The following is a 25642-nucleotide window of genomic DNA, read 5'->3' as shown; positions in this document are numbered from 1 at the left end:
ATTTGCTAGCAGAAAGGATTGTGGTAGAATAGATTGAGTAGAGAAACAACAACAAAAACTTATGAAATTACCTTCCTTGAAGGTGTTAATTTAAATACAAGGTCCTATTTCCTTTCTTCAACTGGGTTCAGTTGAAGGTGCTCAATGATTTCTCTTAAGGTTCCTGGCATTGCCAATATCCTATGAAAGTCTTAAGTTTACTGAAGTAAGTATCTGGGGCACACCGCACTCCCACTGATTACTTTGTTACCATGTTGTTTCTTGGAAAGTAATTTTCATTTCATTACTTGGCTTAGAAACTTCATTGCTTACCTAAAACCCAGTTTCATTTCATACTTTATTCAGTAGGGTTAGCTCTGAGCGATTTTTGACTATAACCAAAACCTAAATCTACCTTCAAAGAACAAAGTTGGAAAAGTGATTGAAAAGAATGGTGCTACATGCTCTAGACAATTCCCTAAGTCAACTTCCAAAGAGCTTTTGAGGAGGACAATGCTCATTTATGTGTATGAGTCCTGGGAAATCTGCAAAATAATATCAGTATAACCCAAATGGAGATATAACCAAGCTCTTCTGCCCAGGAAACAACAAACACCAGTAACTTTGATTATTCACTCACTCATTCATTCATACATTTATTTAATAAACATTATCCAGGTAACTGCTCTGTTCTACACACTATGTCAGGTGTTAAAAACACAACAACAAAAACAAACACACAGTCCCTGCACTCAAGGTATTCATAATCTAGTAGGGAAGATGGTTATTATACATTAAACATTTGTGTGCATCAGAATTACCTGAAGAGCTTGTTAAAATGTAAAATTTGTTTAAAATGTAAAATTTCACCCATGTGTCTAGCTATTCTATGTAGATCATGGGTGGGGTCTCGGAATCAATTATTTTAACAAACAGCAAAAGTGATTTTAACAGGTGGTCCGAGGACCACACTCTGAAAAACACTGCTATCCAATATGACTATTACCGAGGCATGCAGGGTAGGGATGCTCAGTGTGCCATTGGAGCTCCAAAGAGAAGAACATGACCCAGTCTAGAGGATCAGAAATTAATTTGATTAAGAAGGCTGAGGATGGGGAAAGGTAGTACAGGCTAGACTCAAAAGTAGGGTAGAGAAGTTGAAACTTTGTCTCAAGGCACTAAAATCTGAAGGGCACACACAAAAAGAGAATGGCATGGGAGATCCAAGAACAAGGTAAAGGAAATTGGACTGAGGTGGAAGTAGAACATTTTTTTGCACTTTTAGCATTTTTATTCTATTCCCTTGAGAAAAATTACAACTGTTTATTTCCTGTAGGTGTCAAAATCATTATGTCTCTGTTCTAGGCCCAGAGAACAACTTGTGTAAATAGTTGAGCTTGGCTAGGGTAGCCAGTGTGAGAGGGAAAGTGACATCAAAGATGACACTGGGAAAAGACATAGAGACCTGAAAAGCCAAATCCTAATTAATTGGGACCTTCTACTGAATGCTATGGGGTATAGGGGGCAGTGAAAGGTTTTATGAAGGGGGAAAAATAGTTTGTTTTGTTTAAGAATTTGAGGGTAGGCAACAAAGGAGAGACCAGAGTAACTTGGAAATGAAAGGCATACATTTTAAAGCACCCCTACACTCTACTAGGGCAGGGGCAGGAGAGGTAGGGGGATGAGTTTAATATTCATTATACACTTAACTAAATGCCAGGTGCTGTGTTCAGCAGTTTACACACACTATCTTTTAAAACCTTTTCAACAGCCTTGTTAGGTAGGTATTTTATAAAAGAGGAAAGAGTTTCAGATAAATGAAGAAATTGCCTTAAATCATACCGCTAGTAAACAGCAGAGAAACTACATTTATTTTTGTCCAAAGGCAATGAGTTCTCCATTACAGAGAGCTATTTCCCAGCACTGCAGAATCTTACTGAGGTTGCTCATTTTCTGATTTAGCAGTAAGTATAAATGGGTCTTTTAAACCAAAAAGCTCAATTTGTCACTAGATATGTAACTCTGAGCCTGCTATTTGTATCTGTCTCCAGCTTGCTTTACTGTGAACAAACAATAGAAAAGTATTATTTAGAGGATTTAGGTAGATACTTTGTCTCTCCTACAAAATAGTAAGTCATTTGACAGCAGAAACTGGGTTTTATCAGTATTTCAGCAGCAGTGTGGTACCTGGCATCTAGTACTTTGTTGAATGAATTGATGAATCAACATCCACCAAGGTAATGGAAAGAAAGACAAGAGTTTTGTCTTTGCTTCAATGTTCCAATTTGGGGGGCTTGTTACAGCTGCCACCTTGTACAACAGTAATGTTTTCACAAATCTCCAAAAGTAGACTCCTTGAAGCAGACTCAGCTCCTAGAAAGGAAAAAAAAAACTCTGGTTCTGATATCCCTAATCCCTGCAGTGGAATTGAGAAAAATACAGACCATAAACCTTTATTCCCTTCAATGATAGCGATGAGGACTGGGATAAAGTTTATAACTGCATTTGCAATAAAGGGTTGGATAAGCAGATAAAGAGTATAAACAAAATTGTAAAAGGAATAACTATTTAACCTGTTTAAGAAGACAAACTTGTGGGGGTGGGCTGGAATGGGGGTAGAAGGCAGAAAACTACTTGAACAACAATTAAAAAAAATAAAAATTAAAAAAATCTTAAAAAGAACACAAACTGCTCTCAGGCATTCTTAAAGAAATTCAAGTACATTTATGTGCAAATAGTTGTATTTATAACACTCCATTCTGATTATGTAAATAAAGCAGATTCTTAAAGAACATTCTTTTTTAGCATAATTTTAGTAACTATATACTTGAGAATAAAAAAACTCTGTTTTGAAATATTCTGTCTCAGAATTTTTAACAATTCAGAGGAACCTCCTCTATTAGGTAGTATCAATGAAACTGTTACATGTAACACTTCTACCTGAATCAATTCTCTATCCAGCAATGGTATCGCCTATCCAGTACTGTCCCTCAGTCTATCCTAATTCAACCTAGAGCTCTTCCTATCATTTATGTCATTATTGCATGTATATGTGTGTGTGACAGAAGGGAAAAAAGGGGATGAATAGAGGGAGGTGAGTAATGTTGACTGATCTTGATGTTCCTTATAGGGGACAAAAATGAATGGTATAATTTTTTCCCTTCCAGTATATTTCTCACTCAAATGAACAAATTATAAAGTTTATTATGTATATATAATTATAAAATGAATATTTTATAACACTTTAATATTCATTTTATATATTTTATATACATATGTTTTTTATAATAAATCTTTGACTATAGATTTTTATTATAAGCAATTATTATTATATGCAATCATTTAACAGTTCAAAATTCTAGTGGGCCAAATTGGCCAGGAAAAAAGCTGGCACCCTCCTTTCTGGCTAGCTAGCTCCTTGTTTAGAACATCATTCTACATTTTTACCCAGAATTATCTTAATTCCTTTCAATATAATTTATACTTCTAAATCACTGGTAATTTTTAATTCTCCAATGACAAAAGAGGCATTCTCTACATTTTTCTCCAATGGCTTTAACCCAGACTACTCAGATAATTTATTCTGAGAAACTCAAGACACTAATAGAAATGTAAGCTTTAATGCACAAAAATTACATCTCTAATATCTAGTTATTTTGGATGCTTCAAATGAACTTTATTTTGTATGTTGTGTATTAGACACTAACTGAAGTTTAGGAGGGGAAGAATTGCTGAACTGGAGAGCCACTGAATTCTATGTTCACTTGAAACTTAATGGCAAGCTTTCATCCCAGAAACATAAGGAGATTCTTGTGGCCTACAGTTGCATTCTTGCCGCTCAGCATAATCAATAAAATCTGGGGCAGGCAAACCAGACAGGATCATTAAGGATTTGTTCCAGATTGTGAATGTTGGACAAACTGGAAGAATAAAGGTCACATCAAAAGTATGAAGATGAAGAGAGTTAGCTGGGTCATAGAAAGACAGCATGTTGTTGTCATAATCCAGAAGGACACCCAGACGCTTCAACTGTGGGGGAACATCCACCAGCATTTCCTTGTTGTTATGTCTCACTATGAAGTTACTATTGCATCTAGAAAAAACCCATGAAGAGGCATTCTTGCCAATCCATTCATTCTTGGGAGCTGATTTGTAAGCAATGCCAATTGCATACCTGTGAGATGGTGGAAAGGAGAGATAAATAAACATTTATTAATGATCTGAATTATGCTAAATACCATACAGACCATATAAGAAATAGAATACATGTTTCTTCCTTATATAGTTTAAATTTATATCCATAATGTTGATACTACGAGAGTTTTAAAAAGTTAGCTATTAGGGTTCTGAGATGGCAGCAGAGTAGCTGGAAGCTCCATTCATCTGCTCTCAAACAAGAACAGGATTTGAAGTCAGAACACAGAGTGGAGAGTAAATGAGAGTATGTGAGTAGGAGCATATGCAGAGGAGAGCATGGGGAGTAAGCAGGATTACATAGAAACCGGCCACCTGTGGGGTGCCTGGGGGCCAACCACCTGGGCTTTCTAGAAGGACCACCACTGCTGCCCAGCCCAGCACTGCTAGCTGCACAGAGTTGGGGTGGCTGTAGATTTGATCAGGACCCGAGAGCTACCAGGGCACTGAGAGAAGTCCTGGGAGGTGTGGGCTCCAGAAACAGCACAGTGGGAACAGGCAGGCTCAAGGCTAAAGACCTCCAGAGGGAGCAGGGACAGCATGCTGTCACCACCTTGTGTTATTGTAGAGCTGAGTGGATCTTCCCAACACCATCTGGGAAAGATTCAGAGAGAAACTTTATCTAAAATTGTTGGAGGCCCACCCTGGCTGGTGTAGCTCAGTGGATTGAGCACAGGCTTGCAAACCAAAGGGTTACTGGTTCAATTCCCAGTCAGGGCACATGCCTGGTTTGCAGGCCTGGTCCCCAGTAGGGGGTGTGCAAGAGGCAACCACAGATTGATGTTTCTCTTCCTCTCTTTCTCCTTCTCTTCCCCTCTCTCTAAAGATAAATAAATAAAATCTTTTAAAAAAAGATTAAAATTGTTGGAGGCCCCGTAAGGAGCTGGCTAGCCCTGACCATGAGACACTGCATAATTTTGAGAGAGAGAAAGTATGTGGGGAACAGGACCCCCAGGGATTCATGCTATAGTATGGGGACAAGAGAGAAACTCTTAAAAGGGGAGCTGAGGTGAGACCCAAGGCTTGGCTGGGACCCAGGTATTCAGGCCTGTGTGCGTGGGCAGGATGCAGTAGCCTTGCTAACTAAAAGCAGAGCATACACTGTAGGAAAAAGAAGACCTGACTCAACATGTCTCACAAGTAGAGGGCAAAGCAGAGTGGTGAATTCAGGCCAAATCTCCTGCAAGAGAGCAGCAAGCTTAGGTCTGAAAGGCAGGAACTGGATGCCTGGGATTTGCTCCAGTCAGCCACAGCCTTTCACAGACAGGTGAACCCAACCCCTACCTGCACAGATTATAAACTCTGCAGAGTGGTTAAGGCCAGGCCCAAGAGTTTCTTACTGCTGTGTACATTCCTCAGGGGAAAGAAGAAAAAGGCCCTGCAGCAGACACTATGTGTGTGATATACTAAACCCAGCAGAGCAGAGAAAATAGAGACAGGCACGACAAGGTGCTATCTTCTCTTCTGTATAGAGATCTGACATTCATTTCATATCCTTCAAGTTTGAGAATAATATGGCACCAAATTTTATAATATAGTTTACTTCAAATCTCATATATTATTCTGCCCTTCTTTTACTCCATAATAACTCCTTCTTCCTCCTTTGTATGTTTGTTGTAAATTCTATTTTCTCTCTTGTTATGACTTGTTTCTATTCCAAACTATTACTATTGCTCCCCCTTCCAGCTTCTCAGAACCATTTGTGAATGTCATTAGTCATCTCACATTCCTTCTTCCATTCTTAAAATACCCTTATTCTCTCTCCATCTTTATCAATCTTTGCTAGTAGGTTGTGGATAAGGTGGTTATTGTTATAGTTCTTTAATCTTATTTTAGATAGTGACTATCTTTGTATTTCAAATCTCAAATTTCACCATTCCCATCTCCCACACCATTTTGCCTTCCTCCTGTCCTTCCATTTTTTGTTTTAAATGTTAATTTTTCTCTGTCTTAGCTGGATTTCCATCCCATGTTTTTAGCATTCCTTCTCCCTCTAATCTCTCAAACTAACTTCTCTTTGCTCTAGACATCCCTTAAGCTTGTCTTTCTTTCCTTCTTCCCCATTATTTCCATTCCACCTGTATAAATATTATCTCATTGGTTGTTGATATCTCCATGGTGGGGATTTTCTGCAATTAGGGCCATATTATTTTATATATAACATATATATTTGGTATATATATATTTATAGTTGTTATAGCTATTTTTTCTCTCACAAGATACATACACACATATACATTTATTTAAATTTCAGTTTTAACCTAATACTACATGCTTTTCCTCTCTTATTCCATTCCACTTTACCTCCACCCTTTTTTTATTACAAAGTAAATGTTATTTTCTTTCCCACTTAGCCTTGTCTCTATTGCCTACTTTTACTATTGCTCCTCCCTCTGTACTTGCAAAATCACTTTTCTTTCAGTTAGTCACCACATATTAATTTTTTCACTCTTATAATATCTAAAGCTCTTTACACCTTTATTAATATTGGTGCATTGGCTGTTTATAGTGTAATTGTGGGTGGAGGATATCTTTGCAGGTATAGGTCTCTTTCCTGTGCTGTTTGCTTTTTGTTCTGGCAGCACCTCTACAACAGCATGCAAGACATGGAGGGAGGAGTGACTCTCAGTCAGTCAGCCAAAGGTAAGATACCACCAAAGAATAACAAACAACAACCCAATCACAACCACATAAAAGGTATAAAGGGCAGGGAAAGAGTATCAGGTGCAGGTGATCAAGGAGACTGCACCACTGAGTTTCACAGGTCTCCTACCACAGAAGATCACACCACAAAGTAGGGTATCAAAGAAGATAAAAGCAACAAGCAGAAAAACACAAGAAGAGTCACCTAAAATGGGGAGACAAAAAAACAAACCTCAATCAAAAGGCAAGGATGAATTCCTAGAAAAAACTGATGAATGAAATTGAGGGAAGCAAATTATCAGACATTGAGTTGGAAATAATGGTTATAAGGATGTTCAAGAAGCACAGTGAGAACTTCAAAGAACTCCAGGGAAGCTCCAGTGAATGACACCAGCATGAAAAAGAAAATAGAAACTATCAATAAGAGGATGAAACAAAAAAATACAGTATCTGAAATGAAGAACAGAGTAAAAAGAATTAAAAGAAGGTTAGGTGAAGTATAGGATTGAATCAGCAAGCTGGAAAACAAGGTAGAAAAAAAATCCCTAGACAGAGTGAGAAAATGAAAAAAAGACTAAAAAAGAATGGAGAGGGGTTAAGGGAGCTGCAGGACAACATGAAATATAATAATGTCCATATGATAGGAATACCAGAAGGAGAAGAAGAGGAGCAAAGAATAGAAAACTTGCTTGAAAAAGTAATGAAAAAAAACTTCCTTAATTTGATGAGAGAAAAAGTCATGCAAGTCCAGGAAGCACAGAGGGTCCCAATCAAGAGGAACACAACATAGCAAAGAAAGAAAACTTCACATTAATATTGCTGATGAACATAAATGCTAAAATCCTCAACAAAATATTGGAAAACCACATCCAACAATACATTAAAAAGATCATACACCATGACCAAGTGGGATCCACCCTAGGGATGCAAGGATGGTACAATATTCAGAAATCAATAAATCTAATACATCACACAAACAAAAGCAAAGACAAAAATCACATGATCATATCAACAGATGCAGAAAGAGTATTTGATAAGGCACAACACCAACTTATGATAAAAACACTCAGCAAAGTGGGAATAGAGGGAGCATTCCTCAACATAATAAAGGCCATACATGAGAGACCTACAGCCACCATCATACTCAATGGGAAAAAAACAGAACCTTTTCCACTAAGATTAGGAACAAGACAAGGTTGTCCACTTTCACCACTTCTATTTAACATAGTATTGGAAGTCCTAGCCACAGCAATCAGAAAAGAAAAGAAAAAGCATGCAAATCAGTAATGAAGAAATAAAACTGTCATTGTTTGCAGAGGACATGATAGTGTACATAGAAAATCCTATAGACTCCACCAAGAAAACTGCTTGACCTAATAAATGAATTTCGTAAAACAGTAGGATACGAAGTCAATATCCAGAAATCAAAGGCATTTTTGTATACCAACAGTGAAACATCAAAAGCAAAAATCAGGGAAAAAACTCACTTGATACAGCAACAAGAAAAATAAAATTCCTAGGAATAAACCTAACCAAGCAGATAAAAGACCTGTACTTAGAAAACTACACAACACTGATTAAAGAAATTAAGGAAGAAACAAACAAATAGAAGCATGTACCATGTTCATGGATCACAAGAATTCATATCATCAAAATTTCCATATTACTCAAAGCAATTTATAGATTCAATGCAATACCTATTAAAATAGCACTAGCATATTTCACAGATACAGAACAAACACTTCCAAAATTTATATGGCACTATAAATGACCCCAAATAGTGGCAGCAATGTTGAGAAAGAAGAACAAAATACAAGGGATCCCAATATCTGATATCAAACTCTATTACAAGGCAACTATAATCAAAACAGCCTGGTACTGGCATAAAAACAGGCACATGGAGCAGTGGAAGAGAACAGAGTGCCCAGAAATAAACCCAAGTCTATCGTCAATTAATATTTGACAAAGGGGACAGCAACATAAAATGGAGTAAAAAATAGCCTCTTCAAAAAACGGTGTTGGGAGAGCTGGACAGCTACGTGCAAAAAAATGAAACTCGAGCATCAACTTAGACCATACACAGAAATAAATTCAAGGTGAATAAAAGATTTAAATACAAGTCATGACACCATTAAAGTCCTAGAGGAGAACATACACAGGAAAATCTCAGATGTTTCATGCAGCAATATTTTCACTGATATGTCCCCTAGAGCAAGGGACATGAAGGAAAGAATAAACAAGTGGGATCTCATTAAAATAAAAAGCTTCTGCAGGGCTAAAGAAAACAGTATTAAAATAAATAGAGAACCAACTGTATGGGAAAACATATTTGCCAAAGATACCTCAGACAAAGGTTTGATCTCCACAATATATAATGTACTCACACGACTCCACTCTACGAAGACAAGTAACCCAATTAAAAAAATAGGCAAAGGACTTAAACAGACACTTCTCCAAGGAGGACACACAGAGGGTCCAGTTACACATGAAAAGATCCTCAATATTACTAGCTATCAGAGAGGTGCAAATTAAAACCACAATGAGATACCATGTCAAACCAGTCAGAATGGCCATCATAAACAAAACAACAAACAACAAGTGTTGGAAAGGTTGTAGAGAAAAGGGAACCCTAGTGCATTGTTGGTGGGATTGAAGACTGGTACAACCACTATGGAAAATAGTACAGAATCTTCTAAGAAAACTCAAAATTGATGTGCCTTTTGAACCAGCAATTCCACTGCTAGGATTATATCCTAAGAACCCTGAAACACCAATCCAAAAGAACCTATGCACCCCAATGTTCATAGCAGCACAGTTTACAGTAGCCAAATGCTGGAAGGAACCTAGGTGCCCATCAGTAAACGAATGGATCAAAATACTATGGTACATTTACACAATGGAATTCTATGCAGCAGAAAGAAAGAAGGAGCTCCTACCATTTGCAACAGCATAGATGGAATTGGAAAGCCTTATGCTAAGCAAAATAAGCCAGGTAGTGAAAGACAAATACTACATGATCTTAACTTTAACAGGAACCTAATCAACAAAACAAACAAATAAGCAAAATATAACCAAAGGCACTGAAATTAAGAAAAGGCTGATAGTCACCAGAGGGGAGATGGGGAGGAATTTCAGGGGAAAAGGGGGAGGGTTTGCAGGAACAAGTATAAAGGACACATGGACAATAGGAAGGGGGGTGGAAATGGGAGGGAGTTGGGGAGGGTTGGGAAGGTGACCTGGGATGGGGGTAAAAAGCAGAAAACTGTACTTGAACAACAATTAAATTTAAAAAGATGCTCATTATTACTAGCTATCAGAGAAATTCCAATTAAAACAATGAGATACCACTTCACACCAGTGAGAATGGCCATCACAAACAAATCAACAAGCAACAAGTGTTGGAGAGGATGTGGATAAAAGGTAACCCCGGTGCTTTGTTGGTGGGATTGCAGACTGGTGGATCCACTGTGGAAAACAGTATGGGATTTCCTCAGAAAACTAAAAATGGAACTGCCTCTGGACCCAGAAATTTCACTGCTGGGATTATATCCTAAGAACCCTGAAACACCAATCCAAAAGAATCTATGTACCCCAATGGTCATAACAGCACAATTTACAATAGCCAAGTGCTGGAAGCAACCTAAGTGCCCATCAGTAAATGAGTAGATAAAAAACCATGGTACATTTATGTGATGGAATACTACACAGCAGAAAGAAGGAAGGAGCTCCTGCTCTTTGAGACAGCATGGAAGGAACTGGAGAGCATTATGCTAAGTGAAATAAGCTAAGTAGTGAAAGACAAATACCATATGATCTCACCTTTAAGTGGAACCTGCTCAATAAAACAAACAAACAAGCAAATATAAACAGAGACAATGAAATTAAGAATAAACCGACAATTACCAAAGGGGAGGTTGGAGGGGATAGTGGAAGGAAAAAGAGAAAGTGTTGTCAGGAACACGTATAAAGGACACATGGACCTAACCAAATATGGGTAAGATCAAGGGTGGGAAGTGGGGATGGCTGGGGTGGTGGGGAATGGCAGGGTGAAAATGGAGACGACTGTAATTCAACATCAATAAAAAATGTGAAAAATCAAAACAACATTGAATGTCAACAGTAATTAAAATTAATAAATATTTAGTTAAAAGAAAATTAACAATTTTAAAAAAAACTGTGGTATATTTATACAATGGAATGCTATGCAGCAGAAAGAAGGAACGAGCTCCTACCCTTTATGGCAGCAGGGAAGGAATTACAGAGCATTATGCTGAGTGAAATAAGCCAGGCAGTGAAAGACAAATACCATATCATCTTACCTATAAGTGCAAGATAATCAACAAAACAAACCAAAAAGCAGAAAAGAACCAGAGGTAAGGAAATAAAAAACAAACTGACAATGACCAGAGGGAGTAGGGAAGGGATAATGAGAGGGGAATGGGTCAAGTAAGGAACATGTACAAAGGACCCATGGACAGGAACAATCTGGTTGGGAGTATCTCTGGGAGTAGGGGATGTATGGGGGGCAAGGGAGAGCTACTGGGGGAAGAATGGGGACAGCTGTAACTGAATAACAATTAAAAATGGGGAGAAGAGTTAGCAATTACAGTGGTGTAGCAATTTCCAACTTCCAGCTCAGTATATTTTCCATGATTTTATTTTTAAAAGCTGCCACATTTTTCTAGGAATGTTTTTCATCACATCTTTTAGCTCTGACTTATTGGTATTATGTTTGTGGTATAGAAATGGATCTCCCAGGAACATAGCAACAGGGGAGACAAGTGAAAAGAAAAGTGTGATCCACTCACCATGTTGATGAACCCATGACCACCTCCCAGTAGTGGCAACCACTGTCAATGAATATATTTCCTGCTGCCCCATAGCACCCCGTGCCACTGAATCTCTCTGGGGTATGGCTTTTCTTCAGAGAGCTTTCATCTTTCTCCATCTGCAATCCATCATTTGAGATCTTCAACTTCTTGTGAGTCATTTTGGGATCCAATTTAAAGGGTTGGCCTGAAAAAAGTAGAAAAGAGAAAACGCATGAGGATGTATTTAAGAGTTCTTTGTCTTCCTGTAACATCACTACCAGAGAAGCCCCAGTACGATGATTATTCTTGGGTCAGTACAAGTTGGTTGATGTTTGATTATATTAAGGAAGCAGGCCAGAAGCCACCATTTTCAATAAAATAAAAATATGCTGCCACCTTCATATATTATGAAATTGAAAGGGAACTCTTAGGGTCTCATTTGTGTTCTGTACTTAGCTTTTATTTAACTGGATGGTTTGGTATTTGGGGGGATTTTAGGGGAAGAAGTGTTTGAGCTGAGCAAAGTGAGGAAATAGATGAAATAATTGCTTCTGGGTGACAGAAAAAAAGCCAAAAATAACTCAGCAACAGGACAAATTCTTCCCTCTTACAATTGGGATATAAATAATATAATTAGGGAACTTCATTAGAGTGACTATTATATCATCAGCAATCAGAGAAAATATTTATTGGACAGGATTATTCACAACAGAGAATTCCTTATCGTTATATGACAAAATCAAGTTACTAAGAACCAATTGCTCTGTTTTGCAAGGGTTGTATTACACAAAATTCATGTGTGGCAGATATTGTTGGTGAAAACAACATCCATCCCCTACTTTTTCTCTCTTACCTACTTTCACTATAGAGGCCAGAAAAGCTAAATACTCCAGCATCTAGCCTCCCTTGCTGTTACAGATGGCTAATAAGATGGAAATAGTTGGAAGCAGAAGTCAGATAGTGTGGGAGAACCTTCTGGGAAAAATGCATGTTTTCTTGATAAAAGGAATACTCATCATTATACCATCCCTTTCTCCCCTCTTCCTACCTTGAAAGAAAATATGACATCTAGAGTTTGCAGTGGTCATACTGTGAACTTGTGGTAAAAAGCCAATACAAAAAAGGGGAAGAAGCATGGATTTTTTACAACATCACAAAACTGCTGCAATAGCCCTACCTTAAAAGTCCTTGCTATGTTAGAAAGAGAAAAAATACTTCATTAAAGCTACTAACAAATAACTATTTGTTAAGCTAAGTTAATTTTTTGTCACTTGTAGTCAAAAGCATTTCTAACAGGTATGGCTTCTCTGCAGTAGGATTTCACCAGATTATTCACAAATATAGTCATGTTCCACATAACAATGTTTCATTCAATGATGAAATACATAGAGGACAATGGTATACCATATAGCCTAGGAGTGGAATAGGCTATACCATCTGGGTTTGTGTAAGTGTACTCAATGATGTTCAGCCAACAATGAAATTACCTAATGATTAATTTCTTAGAATGTTTACCCACTGTTAAGTGGCATATATCTGTAGTATTCTTTTACACAACTGTCCCCCAAGCATGAGGGTGGGGAGCAGTGAAAAACTCTTCACTAACATCTTCCCAAGCCACCAGCTGTTTTATGTATATCTGTGTCCACATATATTCCAAGGCCTTGAACAAATCCCTTGACCAAAGCACAAACTACAACAGTAAAGCTCCCCTTTCCTGGGCCTCTGCTCTCCTGCACAGCTGTGGATGTCTGCTCAGGCTAACTGTATTCCCTAGCACAAAGGGGGATTCTGATGTCTCCTTTCAGAATCACTGTAACATACTGTTTGTTTTTAGTCGGGTAGGTTCACTGTTTCGGCTGCCTGCTTGATTTATGGCTTTAACAATGAAGATGTAGCGTGTCCCACTCTGGAGTCCATGCACTGTGTAATGGTTCTGCTTAATGTTGGGCACAATCATCCAGCTATCCACCGAATTATACAGGCCTGTAATATGTGGAAAGACAAGGACGTTAACCAGCAGGTCATAGAAATAGAATGAAAAACACACTGAAAATTCATCATAAACCTCTCAAAATTAAATTTTATTTTGTTTTCTTCTCACTCCTGGAAGGCATAGTGATATGAACCTCCTCTGCTTCCTTCCTCCCATGGAGCTAGGTTCATGCCTGGTCACTTGCAACCACTAGCAAAAGTTAGGTTACTTCAATTTTCTTCCAAACAATATAGGAAAAACTACTCTACAAAATCATAGAATCATCTCTTTTATGATTTTTTTTACACAATGGTGCAATCCTCTGAGAGCTGAGTCTGGCCTCATATGGATAGAGCAGTCCTGTACAGAGTATAGGAACATTGAATCTCAAATCCCAAAAGACACCTAGACACATATTTCCCTCATTTCACAAATGGGAGACAAATGGAGAGAAGAAAAGTGACTTTCCCAAGGCCACAGAAGCTGGTGACAGTGCTGAGAGTAAAACCCCATTCATTTTAATCCTAGTCTGATGTTTTCTCCACTACATCACAAGTCACAGGGCGAACAACAATGTTTCGCTGATTCTGTAAATTAACAACTCTTTCAGGGCTTATGACTCAACTCTTTCACCTAATCCTCACTCTTATTTCCAAGACCAGTTGGGCTCCAAGGTATCATAGGGAAGCGAAGGAGGTAACATGATAACCAAAGCAAAATATCATCTCTTCACTTGATACTACAGTTTTATCAGTTCCTGGTTCTGATTCCAACAACTATTTGAGGTTGGATGGCCCAGAAACACACTATTGTCTGGAATCTTCTTTCCTCCAAAGTAGGGAAAAGGATCAGAGATCTACATTTTTGCTTTTGAAACTCTTTAGACCATAAACTTTGACTTAGAGAAAAATGTACATAATTAAAAACATGTATTTTGCCCTGGCTGGTGTAGTCAGTGGATTGAGTGCGGGCCTGCGAACCAAACGATCACGGTTCGATTCCCAGTCAGGGCACATGCCTGGGTTGCAGGCCAGTTCCCAGCAGGGGACTCAGGAGAGGCAACCATACATTGATGTTTCTCTCCTTCTCTCCTTCCCTTCCCCTCTAAAGATAAATAAATAAATAAATCTTTAAAAAAGCATGTATTTGGATGTACATGTATATAAATATCTGTGAATCACCTATGTTTCTTCTCTCTTCTGTTGTCTTGTTTTCAGTCAGTTTACTGCCTTTTAAACACAGTTCTAACAGAGGGTGGAAAGGAAAGGGCAATGAAATGAGTAGTGAATTTAGTCACATCTATGCAGCTGTAGTAAAGGGTTTAAGTGAGGCTGAAAATAAAAACAAATTAATTTCTTGAAAGCAATATGATTGGGAGGGTTTATAATCAATTTGAAGGGAAAGTATAAAAATTCTGAATTAAAAGTAGAAAAAGAGGGACAATGGAGGGCAAACAGTTATGCTATAGGAAGAATAATTGGTGGAAATGCTCAGTGATTCTTAGGAAAAGACAATAAAGGATAAAAACCAGGGACAATGTTTGAGGGTTTTTCTGTCTATGTATCAATGCACAGTATTAATCATAAACTGCACACAGAATTTTAATACAGAGAGGGAAATATATGATCTTTCGGACACACTTCTAAAACTAAAAAACAAAACAGACTTCACAATGAAGTATTATGCAGCTGTAAAAAAGTATGAGGATGATCTCTGTGAGCTGATATACAATAATTTCCAGGGTATATTGTTAATTGAATAAAGAAAATTTTATAAGAGCTTATATATAATATGCTAACTTTTTTCAAGAAAGCAAGGGAAATAAGAAAGCATACATACATATGCCTGGAGCTATAAAAACAACATTAACAACAGGAAGGAAAAGCCAGAAAATAATGAAGTTGGTTATCTACAAAGGATGGGGATAGGGGAATAGGATTTAAAAGATATAAGAGAGAATGACATTTCTCTGAGTATACCTTTTTGTACAGTTTTTCCTTTTGGAAACACTTATAAATTTGAATATTAAAATGAAATCAATATGACTGGAAAGAGTAAGGACTAAAACTGTAGGCAAACTGAAACAAATGAACTCAACTGCATTTCAAATGAAAAATATCCAAAACAAAGGGATGGGGGCAGGAGGAGAATTGCAAACAAGTGTTGAACTATTGTTTGTTTTTGTAGTGGTATGGGCAAAGCAAAAATCTGAAACTATTGTTGATATATTATCGGAGTGAGAAAATGAGTATATGCATTAATGTTAGGAGCCAGGTTTCTCATTGTTGAAGTAGGAACATATAAATATGGAATGGGTAAAGGCAAGAAATAACCTGTGAGGATGGACTGGAATTGGAGGTACCGAAAGAAAATTACATTATATAAATAAATAAATAAACAAACAAACAAATAAATAAATGTGTGTGTATGTGTATGTGTATACATATGTGCACATATATTAAGTATATGTGTATATACAGGGGTGGGCAAAGTAGGTTTACAGTTGTGAGTACATAAAACAGTTTAATCTTGTATTATTATTTATTAATTATTATACTATTTTCCATATGAGTAACTATAAATTTGCTTTTGCCCACCCTGTATTATGTGTGTATGTACATACATGGGTGGATGTGTGTATTTCTAGTGTCCAGGTCTTGGTCTCTAATACCATTCTCTCCTTAAAACAAACCAGGATTTGTTAGGAAAATGGTTTCTTAAAAACTGGGAAGGATAAGTTCAAAATGGGCCTAGAACCTCTTGTTATGCTGGAAAGTAAGGAAGTGCTTAAGAAAATGATGGGACTATATAAGGACCCAAGAGTCAGTTTAAAAGGCCTCCATGGGCTAAATCTAAGCAATTTGAGTACTAAAATAAGTAAGGACAGTAAAGAATTATCCACCTTTCAAAAAAGAATTCAGGAGTCCATACAAATATGCAGATTATTAAATAAACAAATGGAGGGTGGGGCTTTTGCTTACAGTAGAATGCAGAGTGCCAGCTTCCAAATGTGGGAGGGGATGCTCAGTTGGAAAATCATCATTTTGCAATCATCAGAGTAAAGCTCAATCAGGCAAGAATTATTGATTTTAAAACAGGGGTGGGAGTGGGACAGGTTTGATGAGGAAGCAAAATATGTTTGTGGTTTTAAAGCATCACAGCACAAATTGCTTATTATTTGCAAAAGGAAAACGGTACACAGTGAACAAATCAGTCAACACCTTTGACCTGGAGATCAAAGTTAGCATCACCAGTGAAGGAAAAATGGATATCATGTGCCTCCAGATGTGATGTTTTAAGGAGGACATATCTCTTCAGTAATATTCCAGTCATAAAAGCATCATCTGGATATAATCATGAGGAAATATCAGACAAACCAAAAATAAAGAACATTATAATAAAATGAAAAGGCACTTAAAATGTCAATATCATTAAAGACAAAGATGAGGAAATGGTTCAGATTAAAAGAGGCTAGAAATATGACATTTAAGTGTAGTACCTAATCCTAGACTATAACAAGACAATATTGGGTCCTTTATAGGTTATAAAAGATATTTTTGGGTCAACTGTTAAGACTAGAATATGAATGATGGTTTAGATGAAAGTATTATACCAATGTTAAATCTCTTAAAGTTGATAACTGTATTGTGGTTATTTAAGAGAATCTCCTTATCTTAGGAAACAATGAAGAATTTAGGAGCAAAAGGCCATGATGTATGCAATTTACTTTCAAATACTCAAGAAAAAAGATAAGCATAGAGAAATCCAGCAAATGATAAAGGAAATGGGGAAAAATAGTAACAATGAGTGAATCTGGATAAATAGTATTTGGGAATTCTTCGCACTAGTCTTGCAACTTTTCTGTAATTTTGAAATCATTTCTAACTTTAACAAAGGTAAATATGTGATCCTCTAGGTATGACTGAGTCTTGGTGATATGGGATTTATGATTGACTTACGGCAATGGAATTATACATCATGTTCAAAGGGGAAAGATCAGCCCTGGTTGGTGTAGCTCAGTGGATTGAGCTTGGGCCTGCAAACCAAAACGTCACTGGTTCAATTCCCAGTCAGGGCACATGCTTGGGTTGAAGGCCAGGTCCCTAGTAGGGGTTGCATAAAAGGCAACCACAAATTAATGTTTCTCTCTCCCTCTTTCTCTCTCTTCTTCTCTCTAAAAATAAATAAATAAAATCTTTAAAAAAAGAAAATTATTTAAATAAAAAAGGGGGAAAGATCACAATATGGAAATCCATGAACCTGAGTGTAAATGTGTGGTGGAAAGCATTCCCATGAGAATAAAAAGGAGGGGAAATAGAAGTTACATCTTTGTGGCAGTATGTTACAGACTTACTAGCCAGACACAGGTTGTAGTCAAAGCTTTCATAACACAAAACACAAAATTTAAACAAAAAAAAGCTGCATAGTAATGGAGAAGACAATCATCCAAACATCTGTTGGAATTCTTATTCAGCTAACAACATCATCTGAAACAAAAATGGCTTATGACTATTCCATATCTTAGATGAGGTGGGAATAAAGTTAAAAATGAAGGAAGAAAGTTGAAAAATAACGGGAACTACTTCTCCTGACAAAATTCTAACCAACAAGAATAAAATTTCTAGTTAAAAAATGTGGAGTGTGACTATTTTAAGATTCCCCATATAAGCCGTATCATAGTATCTGTCCTTATGTGTCTGGCTTATTCCACTTAGCATAAGGCCATCCAGGCTCATTCATGCTGTCCCAAGGGGGAAAGTTTCCTTCATTTTTAAGGCTGAATAATATTCTGTTGTGTGTATATACCACATTTTCTTTATCCATACCTCTGTTGATGGATAACTTTTTGTATGTCAATCATACCTAAATAAAAAGGTTTGAAAAGACAGAAAATGCAGAAAACAAGGGAAAGTAGCACTTGGAAGTGAGGTTCAGTCAAGAGTGGCAGGCCAGACTGGCAGGTAGGACTGGAACCTTGAACCTTTGTGAATACTTATTCCTAGTAAAATAGTTTCAGCTTATCTGCCCATTGCCATCCAAAATTTTGCTTCATGGTCTGCTGTTGTCCCAGTCCTACTCCACTTTTCTATCAATGATCAGAAGAAAGACATGGAAGGCAGGCTGGGAGCAGAAGTAAATCTATTAGAAGGCAGAGACTTGATTCAAATGGATATTGGCAGGCTGGAATGAGGAATCAATGCTAACTAGATTAAATGTAATAGGGATGAAATGAATTCAAGTTGTTGTATTTCAATTTAGACAATCAATTGAACAGGAATAGGATTTGAAATTCACAGGATGTCAGCTGACCATATGCTCAGCCAACATTCAGTAGTTAATATGGCTACTCTTAAAAAAAAAAAGGTTCTGAGCAAGAGGTAAGGCATCAGCTATATGCAAGACAAATAATCCAGCTATTCCCAGAACCAGTCAGACTACTTTTGGAGTGTATTCACTTTTTTTCACAGCACATTTTATAAAGCATTTTGACAAATAGGAGTGTGTTCATAAAAAGAATACTAGGATGGTAAAGGGTCTGAAACATGAGGAGCAATTTAAATAACTGATAATGTTTAGCCTGGAAAAGAGAAAATTACAAGGGCCATAAGAACTACCTAAAATTATCTAAAGAACTGTCATATGAAAGATTGATCAGGGTTGTTAGTGAGACATAAAAGAGCAGGCTGAGGACTAACTAGTAGCTGTTGTTTAATACAAGGAGCATTAGGCTTGAAGTCTGACAGGCTTGGATTTAAACCTTGACTCCATTAGTTTGTAGCTTTGTGAACCTGGGCAACTCACTAAACTTGAGCCTCAGTTTCTTCATCTATAAAATAGAATTAATATAATTTCATAAGGCTAAGTAAGAACTCACGAGGACTAAATGAGATGTAAGTGTGAGTGTCTGTAAATGGCAAAACATTATATACATATAAATTATTTTGTCATTTACAAGAGAAAGAATGATACCTTTTATAAAGATGCACTGACAATTAGTTATGGCTGCACAACAATTAAATGGGCTATTTTGTTACAAGTGAGTGATCCATCACTGGAAATATTCAATCAGAGACAAGATAATTATCTACTGGGTGTCTGGTAGGACAGAAGATTAGACTAAACAACCTCAAATGTCGTCCCTTTAAATTTGAAGATGCTGTAATCCTATTGCAATTAATATATCCTTCAAACTTTTCTTTACAAAGAATTATATATACTTGAAAATAGAGGTGACAGCCTTTAGGTCTTTTCCACTTCTTGGACTTATTCTCAACTCCAGGAGACTGCTGTTCTCCCCATATTAGAAAGAAGCAGCAAAGTTGCTGGTTCTAAGACTTTCCCCAGCAAGAGAGACAAGTGCAGAACAGCCTTAGAGTTTGTGTCTTCACAAACTGAAGAAACACCCAAGAACACCAAAGATCACAGCTACCTGGGCTAAGAGGCTTAGGTTGAAGCCGCATGAGGCAAGTGTCTTAGAGAGTTTGACCCCAAAAGTCCCCTCACCTCCCCACCCCACTATGTGGCACAGAATTCTCACAGTTCAGGAAAAGGAGCCTATTGGGAGGGTTTCACAATTCCTCTCCTGCAAGCTTGTGAAGTCAGAAACAGAATTGCAAACACACAGGTAAAAGAAAATACTAATTTTCAGCTGTGCAGATGCAAACTTAGGAATGGAATCACTTTCAGTCTTGAATCCAGCTTTAATTCTACTTTCATTTCCATTTTTCCCCAGTGCATAGAGGAATACTTGAACCTTGAATCCTCTTGTTTGGCAATCAATGAGTTAAGTTCTTATTCCAATTCATCAGAAGCTAAAACCATAATGTGAGAGTGAAATGATGCCTTTTTGAACATTCTTAATTTTGTGGCCCACTGATAAAGTTTTATATTTGGTGTAACTCTTGGAGGAAAGGGAGAAGGGATAAAGGGGAGAGTGACAGAGACAGGAGGGTTGTCACTATATTCACTAATACAAATGGATAATTATTGTATTTTACCATGATAATGAAGTGGAAGAAGAGTCGAGGAGAGAGATGAGCACATGTATAGAATCAGCAATGATGGTGACTTAGCAACCCAGCAATGAATTATAAGTTCTGTTCTGACTTGGGAGAGTAAGGTGACAAGGATTAACTGAGGAAAGGCTAAGAATTATATAAACAAATGGAAGTGGCCCCAGTGACTTCCCTGCAAGAAAACAGACAACTTTCTGATGGGTAACACTTCAGTAAGCCCTTTGCAAGGCCCTGGGGGAGCTTACACTGTCTACAAAACACTGTTCTAAACAACCTAACGTGTCTTACAAACACTTGCCTCGTGGCGCCCCGGCCAATCTTGAGCAGCTTACTGCTTCCTTACATTTCCTTATCTCTGGCCACAGGCCCCAACTACACCATGACTTACTGATGAAGTTAGCCTGGCCAGTGAATATGGTGTACTGAAGCTCATAGGAGCTGATGCTGAATTCATCATCTGAGATCCAGTGGACTGTAATGGTGTCATGGGAGGCAGTACAGAGTTCCTCTCGGATAGATGGTGGGTTTGGGGCTGTAGGGAAAGGGGAAAAGGAAAGTAAGGAAAGCACATTCTCTGTTCTGGAATTTTACAGTCATTACTCATACTGCCCAACCCAACATGTTGTGGAGAGATTTTAATAAACAGTTTTAGATTGCACATAATACAACCTGAAGCAAAGAGCTAAGAGCTCAAGTTCCCTCAACTCACTTTTCCTTTATTGATAAAGATATTTTAGGGAAAGATATAAGCTTAAGTTATTGAGATGAATGACCAATTATCTACTCTGTCTGCACAAATACATGTAAATATTAGACCAAAATGGTCATACAGTTTTTTTTATTACATGACCTTCAACCTATTCCTTTTTATGTCAGAATAAGTTTGACAGTATAGCCAAGTGCAAAATAATATGTGCTTCCCCATCTGTAAAATATGGATGATAATTACATCATAGATTTGTTGTAAGGACTCATGACATAAAATTAATATACAATATCTGGCATGAGTAGATGTTCAATAAATGACAGTTATTTTAATATATTAACAAAATAACTATAAATACAAAGTTATTATATGTGTGTATTTTCCTCATAAAATAATAATTCAGATAATTCTGAACATAGTCAGCACTTTCAAAAGGCTAATTGTATTCCGTTATTTTATAAAACTATCTGCAAGCCAGATATTTCTTACATTTTTCTTTCCAATCTGCTAATTCTTAAGTTTTCTCAAAACCATTTGAGTGGTATCTGTACCTATGTGGGGTACTCTCTAATATTCTATAAGTGTCACCTGAATTCTATCCCCATAATAAGTAACAATATACTACTGACAGGCTCATAAGGAGAAATCCATCAGCAACTTCTTGTTTTTTTACCTTTAAGTATGAGTGGTATACTTATTCTGCCCCCAGAAATATTTCACAAACCATCTTTCTTTTCTGTTACATGAACTAAAGTATGTTCTATCTAAACAGATACATGTATCAGCCCTGCTGGTATGGCTCAGTGGACTGAGTGCCAGTCTGTGAATCAAAAGGTCATAGGTTCAATTCCCAGTCAAGGACACATGCCTGGGTTGCAGGCCAGGTCCCCAGTGCAGGGCGTGTAAGAGGCAACCACACATTGATGTTTCTCTCCCTCACTTTCCCCCTTGCTCCCCCTCTCTCTAAAAATAAATAAATAAAATCTTTTAAAAATAAAAAGATACATGTATCATTTTATAGGTTACAAAAGCATTTTAATTATATTGGCCTTTTCATATTATTTCAAAGTATAAACACAACAAAAGAAAAGAATTAAAGCAGGGAAAGACACATAGTATTTTCACACCTGTTAAATAATCTAGCCCCTCCAGCAATTTCTTTTCTCTGGAAAAATCTAAAGCAAAGTTTTCAAAGGCATCATTAAAATTGATGTCTGGAATCAGAACTTGAGAAGATGCAGTTGCCATAGTGACCCTGCAAAGAAAAAGTACAATATACGTCAAAATACATTTGCAACCTTTATCCAGTGTTTGAGTTCTGGTTTAACAAGGTGAAAATAAATTACTTGTATGACTTGATTCATTAAGTAAAAAATATCCATTTTTGCTAGTAAAAACATTTTAATGTTAATTATCAAGAACCAATTATGGGCTATATCATGTTTATTCACATATGTTCACCTCTCAAATGCACCCCTCATCCTGTCTTAATTTTTAGAAGTAAAAACAGGATTTTTTCCCCTCTGCATAAATTTACATCTGACAGGCAGCATCAAAACTAGACCTCTGAAGGCTTAGTATGAGCAATTTGAGAGATTTTTTCACCACATCTTTTTTAATGCTAGTCAACAAGCCAGTACACTGGGGCTGAGTTAAAGCCTTCCCCTAAATACTGTAATTTATTTGATCTTTCTTATAACATTTATATTTAATTGTATTATTCTGTAATTATACAATGTTATGCTAGTTTTATCTCTTCAAGTAATTCTAAGCATCTCAAGAACAAGGCTCATAGTTTGTACTTCATATCTTCCTTCCATGGTCCCTAACACGGTGCTGGACATATAGTGAATAAATAATTGTTGAATGAATAACTGAATGACTATAACACAACTTTTAATATTTATTGAGCATTAGTATTTTTACATAGATACTTTACCTACATTATCTAACTTATTCCTTACCATAACTCTGTGTAGTGTTATCTCCATTTTGTAAGTAAGAAAGCTGACACATAGAGAAGTTAAGTAACTTGCCCAAGGTCACACAATCAGTAAGGGACAGGAAAAAATATATATAACTGAACCCATGTGCATTGGCCTTTCAATTATGTACTCTTAACCATTTAAGACAGATCCTTAAAAAAAAGAAAGAATGTAGGTATGGATTCCAAGATGGTGGAAGAGTAGGTGGAAGGTACACTCACTTGCTTCCAATGCCAAACCAGATTGATAGCTAAATTATAGAGCACTCAACTTGAAAAGTCAACTGAAGCCTAGCTGAACTGAAATATTATAACCAAGGATTTGCAGAAAAAGCTACACAGAGACTGGTAACAAGGGCAGAGATGTGGAAAGGGCTAGCCCCTGCACACGTGTGCAGCAGTTTAGTTGGAGGAACATCTCGGCTGCAAAACTTCCTCCCCTACCAGGAGCATGGGGTGTGAACCCCATGCAGGAATCCCCAACCCAGAGCAATAGAGACAAGTAGAAGAGTCTGAATAGCTCGTGGTAGTAAAAATCAATGGGGATTCAGTAACCTGGGAGAGAAGGGCATCTGCTAGACATCCAGATGCCACCTTCCCGGGTTGAGTACTCCTATTGTTACAGCACTAGCCTGGGAATGCACTGCCCAACTACTGGCAGTACCACTCTATGGTGCTCAGGTCCTGCACTAAACTGCTGCACATGTGTGCAGGGGCTAGCCCTTTCCACATCTCTGCCCTTGTTACCAGCTGGAACTTTGGGGGCGCTCTTGATCTGGAGAAGCTCTTGGCAGAGACTCAGACAGTGAATTGTGTAGCTTTGGAAAGGAGACTGTTCTTACCCACCCTGAGTGCAAAGCCAGTGCCCCTCCCCCCACCTGTTGAATTGCATGTATTGCCCTTCCACTCCCTGTGGTCCCGTCCTCCTGAGTTCAGTAATGCAGGAGGATAAGAGTGCCTGCCAGAGCTGAGTCTTTTGGAGCACATGTCCTTAAGAGGCTTTTTGTCTGGGAATCAGATGGGCGGGTGCTAGGTTGTGTTCCTACATCATGGGGTGGGGAGCATTTCTATCTCTCCTGTGAGCTCAGTCCATGCTATTTCACAAACAGGATTCATTTGACCTGCCTTTCCAGAAGCTGGAGGCCCTGCCTTTCTGAGCTTAGTCTTGGGGCAGGGGGAGGGGGGATTGGAGATCTGCTCAAAGCTGGGACCTTTGGTGCAAGTCTACCTCACGGGCTCTTGCTCAGAAAAGGGAAGAGGTGCCTGACCCCCCCCCCCACAGGCTTACTGGCACTACCCTCAATGAGAAATACCTCCCCCTGCCCTCCCAAGCCTCTGTGGCCTCATCCTGTGGATCTCAGCTCCATGGCTGGGAGTGGGGGAAGGATAGGGGGAGGTAGTGTTGCTTGGAGCTGGGACATTTGGAGTGTGCCCCCTTTGGAGACTATTATCTGGAACTAAGATGAAGTACTTGGCCCCTTCCTACACCATTGCCAATGGGAGACTCTTTTGATCTATCTTCCACAGTTCCACTGGCTCCACCCTACTGAACTTCCTCCTGCAGAGAGGATGGCTGGCTGCACCCAATCTAATTCTGCAGCATACTCCTCCTAAAGGAGCCAGATTTTGGGACTGGCAGAGACTGACTGGCATAGCTCTGGAGGAGGAGTCACTTTCCCCTCATTGATTGTCTGACCATGTGTACCCCAATAGGAAATCAACTAGCCCCATCCTTCTGACTCCAGTCACCCTGACCTACTGAGCTCATTAGCTGTTGAAAGGTCTGTGGGTCATGGCAGCCTGGGCTCATTCTACAGCCTTTCCATAGAAGTCTCTGGTGGAATACCAGGCAACTTTACGAGGAGGTAAAGTAGCTGACAGGTGGAGGTGGACTTCAGAGAGCCTCAGACCTCTTATCGACCTGCCCCCAGGTCTAAACTGGACGAAGCTGACCCTTTTACACAGATTGGCCCCTCACAGGCACACCAAGGACCAGTATACACAGACAAAAACATTAAATAGCATGACAGCTCCACATAGGTAGCCCAAGGCTGGTTACACAGAACATCTGACATCGACCTGTACCTGCTGAAGTGGACCCAGAAACAACACAACCACTAGGGGACTTTAAACCACAACTTAACAAAATTAGCCACACAAGGAGTACACACAAAGGGGAATTCCAGCAGGCACCAGAATCTGCTGGGAGCAACTACACCGCAGGGGGCAGTCCATGTATAGTGACTCATACACAGTGATCGAGATTTATGCTAATAGTCAACCAGCCTGAAGGGTTAATGGCATCCATGAAATGGCCAACAGCATTCAAGGCTC

The 25642-nt window shown here is 38.2% G+C and overlaps 1 protein-coding gene across 3 annotated transcripts in view; it reads right to left on the bottom strand.

Annotated features, from left to right (window-relative positions):
* Positions 1–380: 380 nt before the first annotated feature.
* The window catches only part of MID2 (midline 2), a 127895-nt gene continuing 102633 nt past the window's right edge, over positions 381–25642 (bottom strand). Inside the window, exons 5-9 of one of the 3 annotated variants that reach the window (XM_037065840.1) lie at positions 22452–22579; positions 20917–21150; positions 13452–13613; positions 11625–11832; positions 381–4153 (exon numbers count right to left, since the gene is read on the bottom strand). In XM_037065840.1, the coding sequence (XP_036921735.1) occupies positions 3751–4153; positions 11625–11832; positions 13452–13613; positions 20917–21150; positions 22452–22579 (1135 nt within the window). In that variant the 3' untranslated portion in view covers positions 381–3750. The remainder of the gene's footprint in view (positions 4154–11624; positions 11833–13451; positions 13614–20916; positions 21151–22451; positions 22580–25642) is intronic. The other 2 variants (XM_037065841.1, XM_037065842.1) reach the window with 2 other exon arrangements.

The sequence above is a fragment of the Sturnira hondurensis genome, unplaced genomic scaffold (assembly GCF_014824575.4).
Source record: "Sturnira hondurensis isolate 20B ecotype Veracruz unplaced genomic scaffold, ASM1482457v3 Scaffold0016187, whole genome shotgun sequence".
In the NCBI taxonomy this organism is placed as follows: Eukaryota; Metazoa; Chordata; class Mammalia; order Chiroptera; family Phyllostomidae; genus Sturnira; species Sturnira hondurensis.
This window is presented reverse-complemented; position numbering and strand designations above follow the sequence as displayed.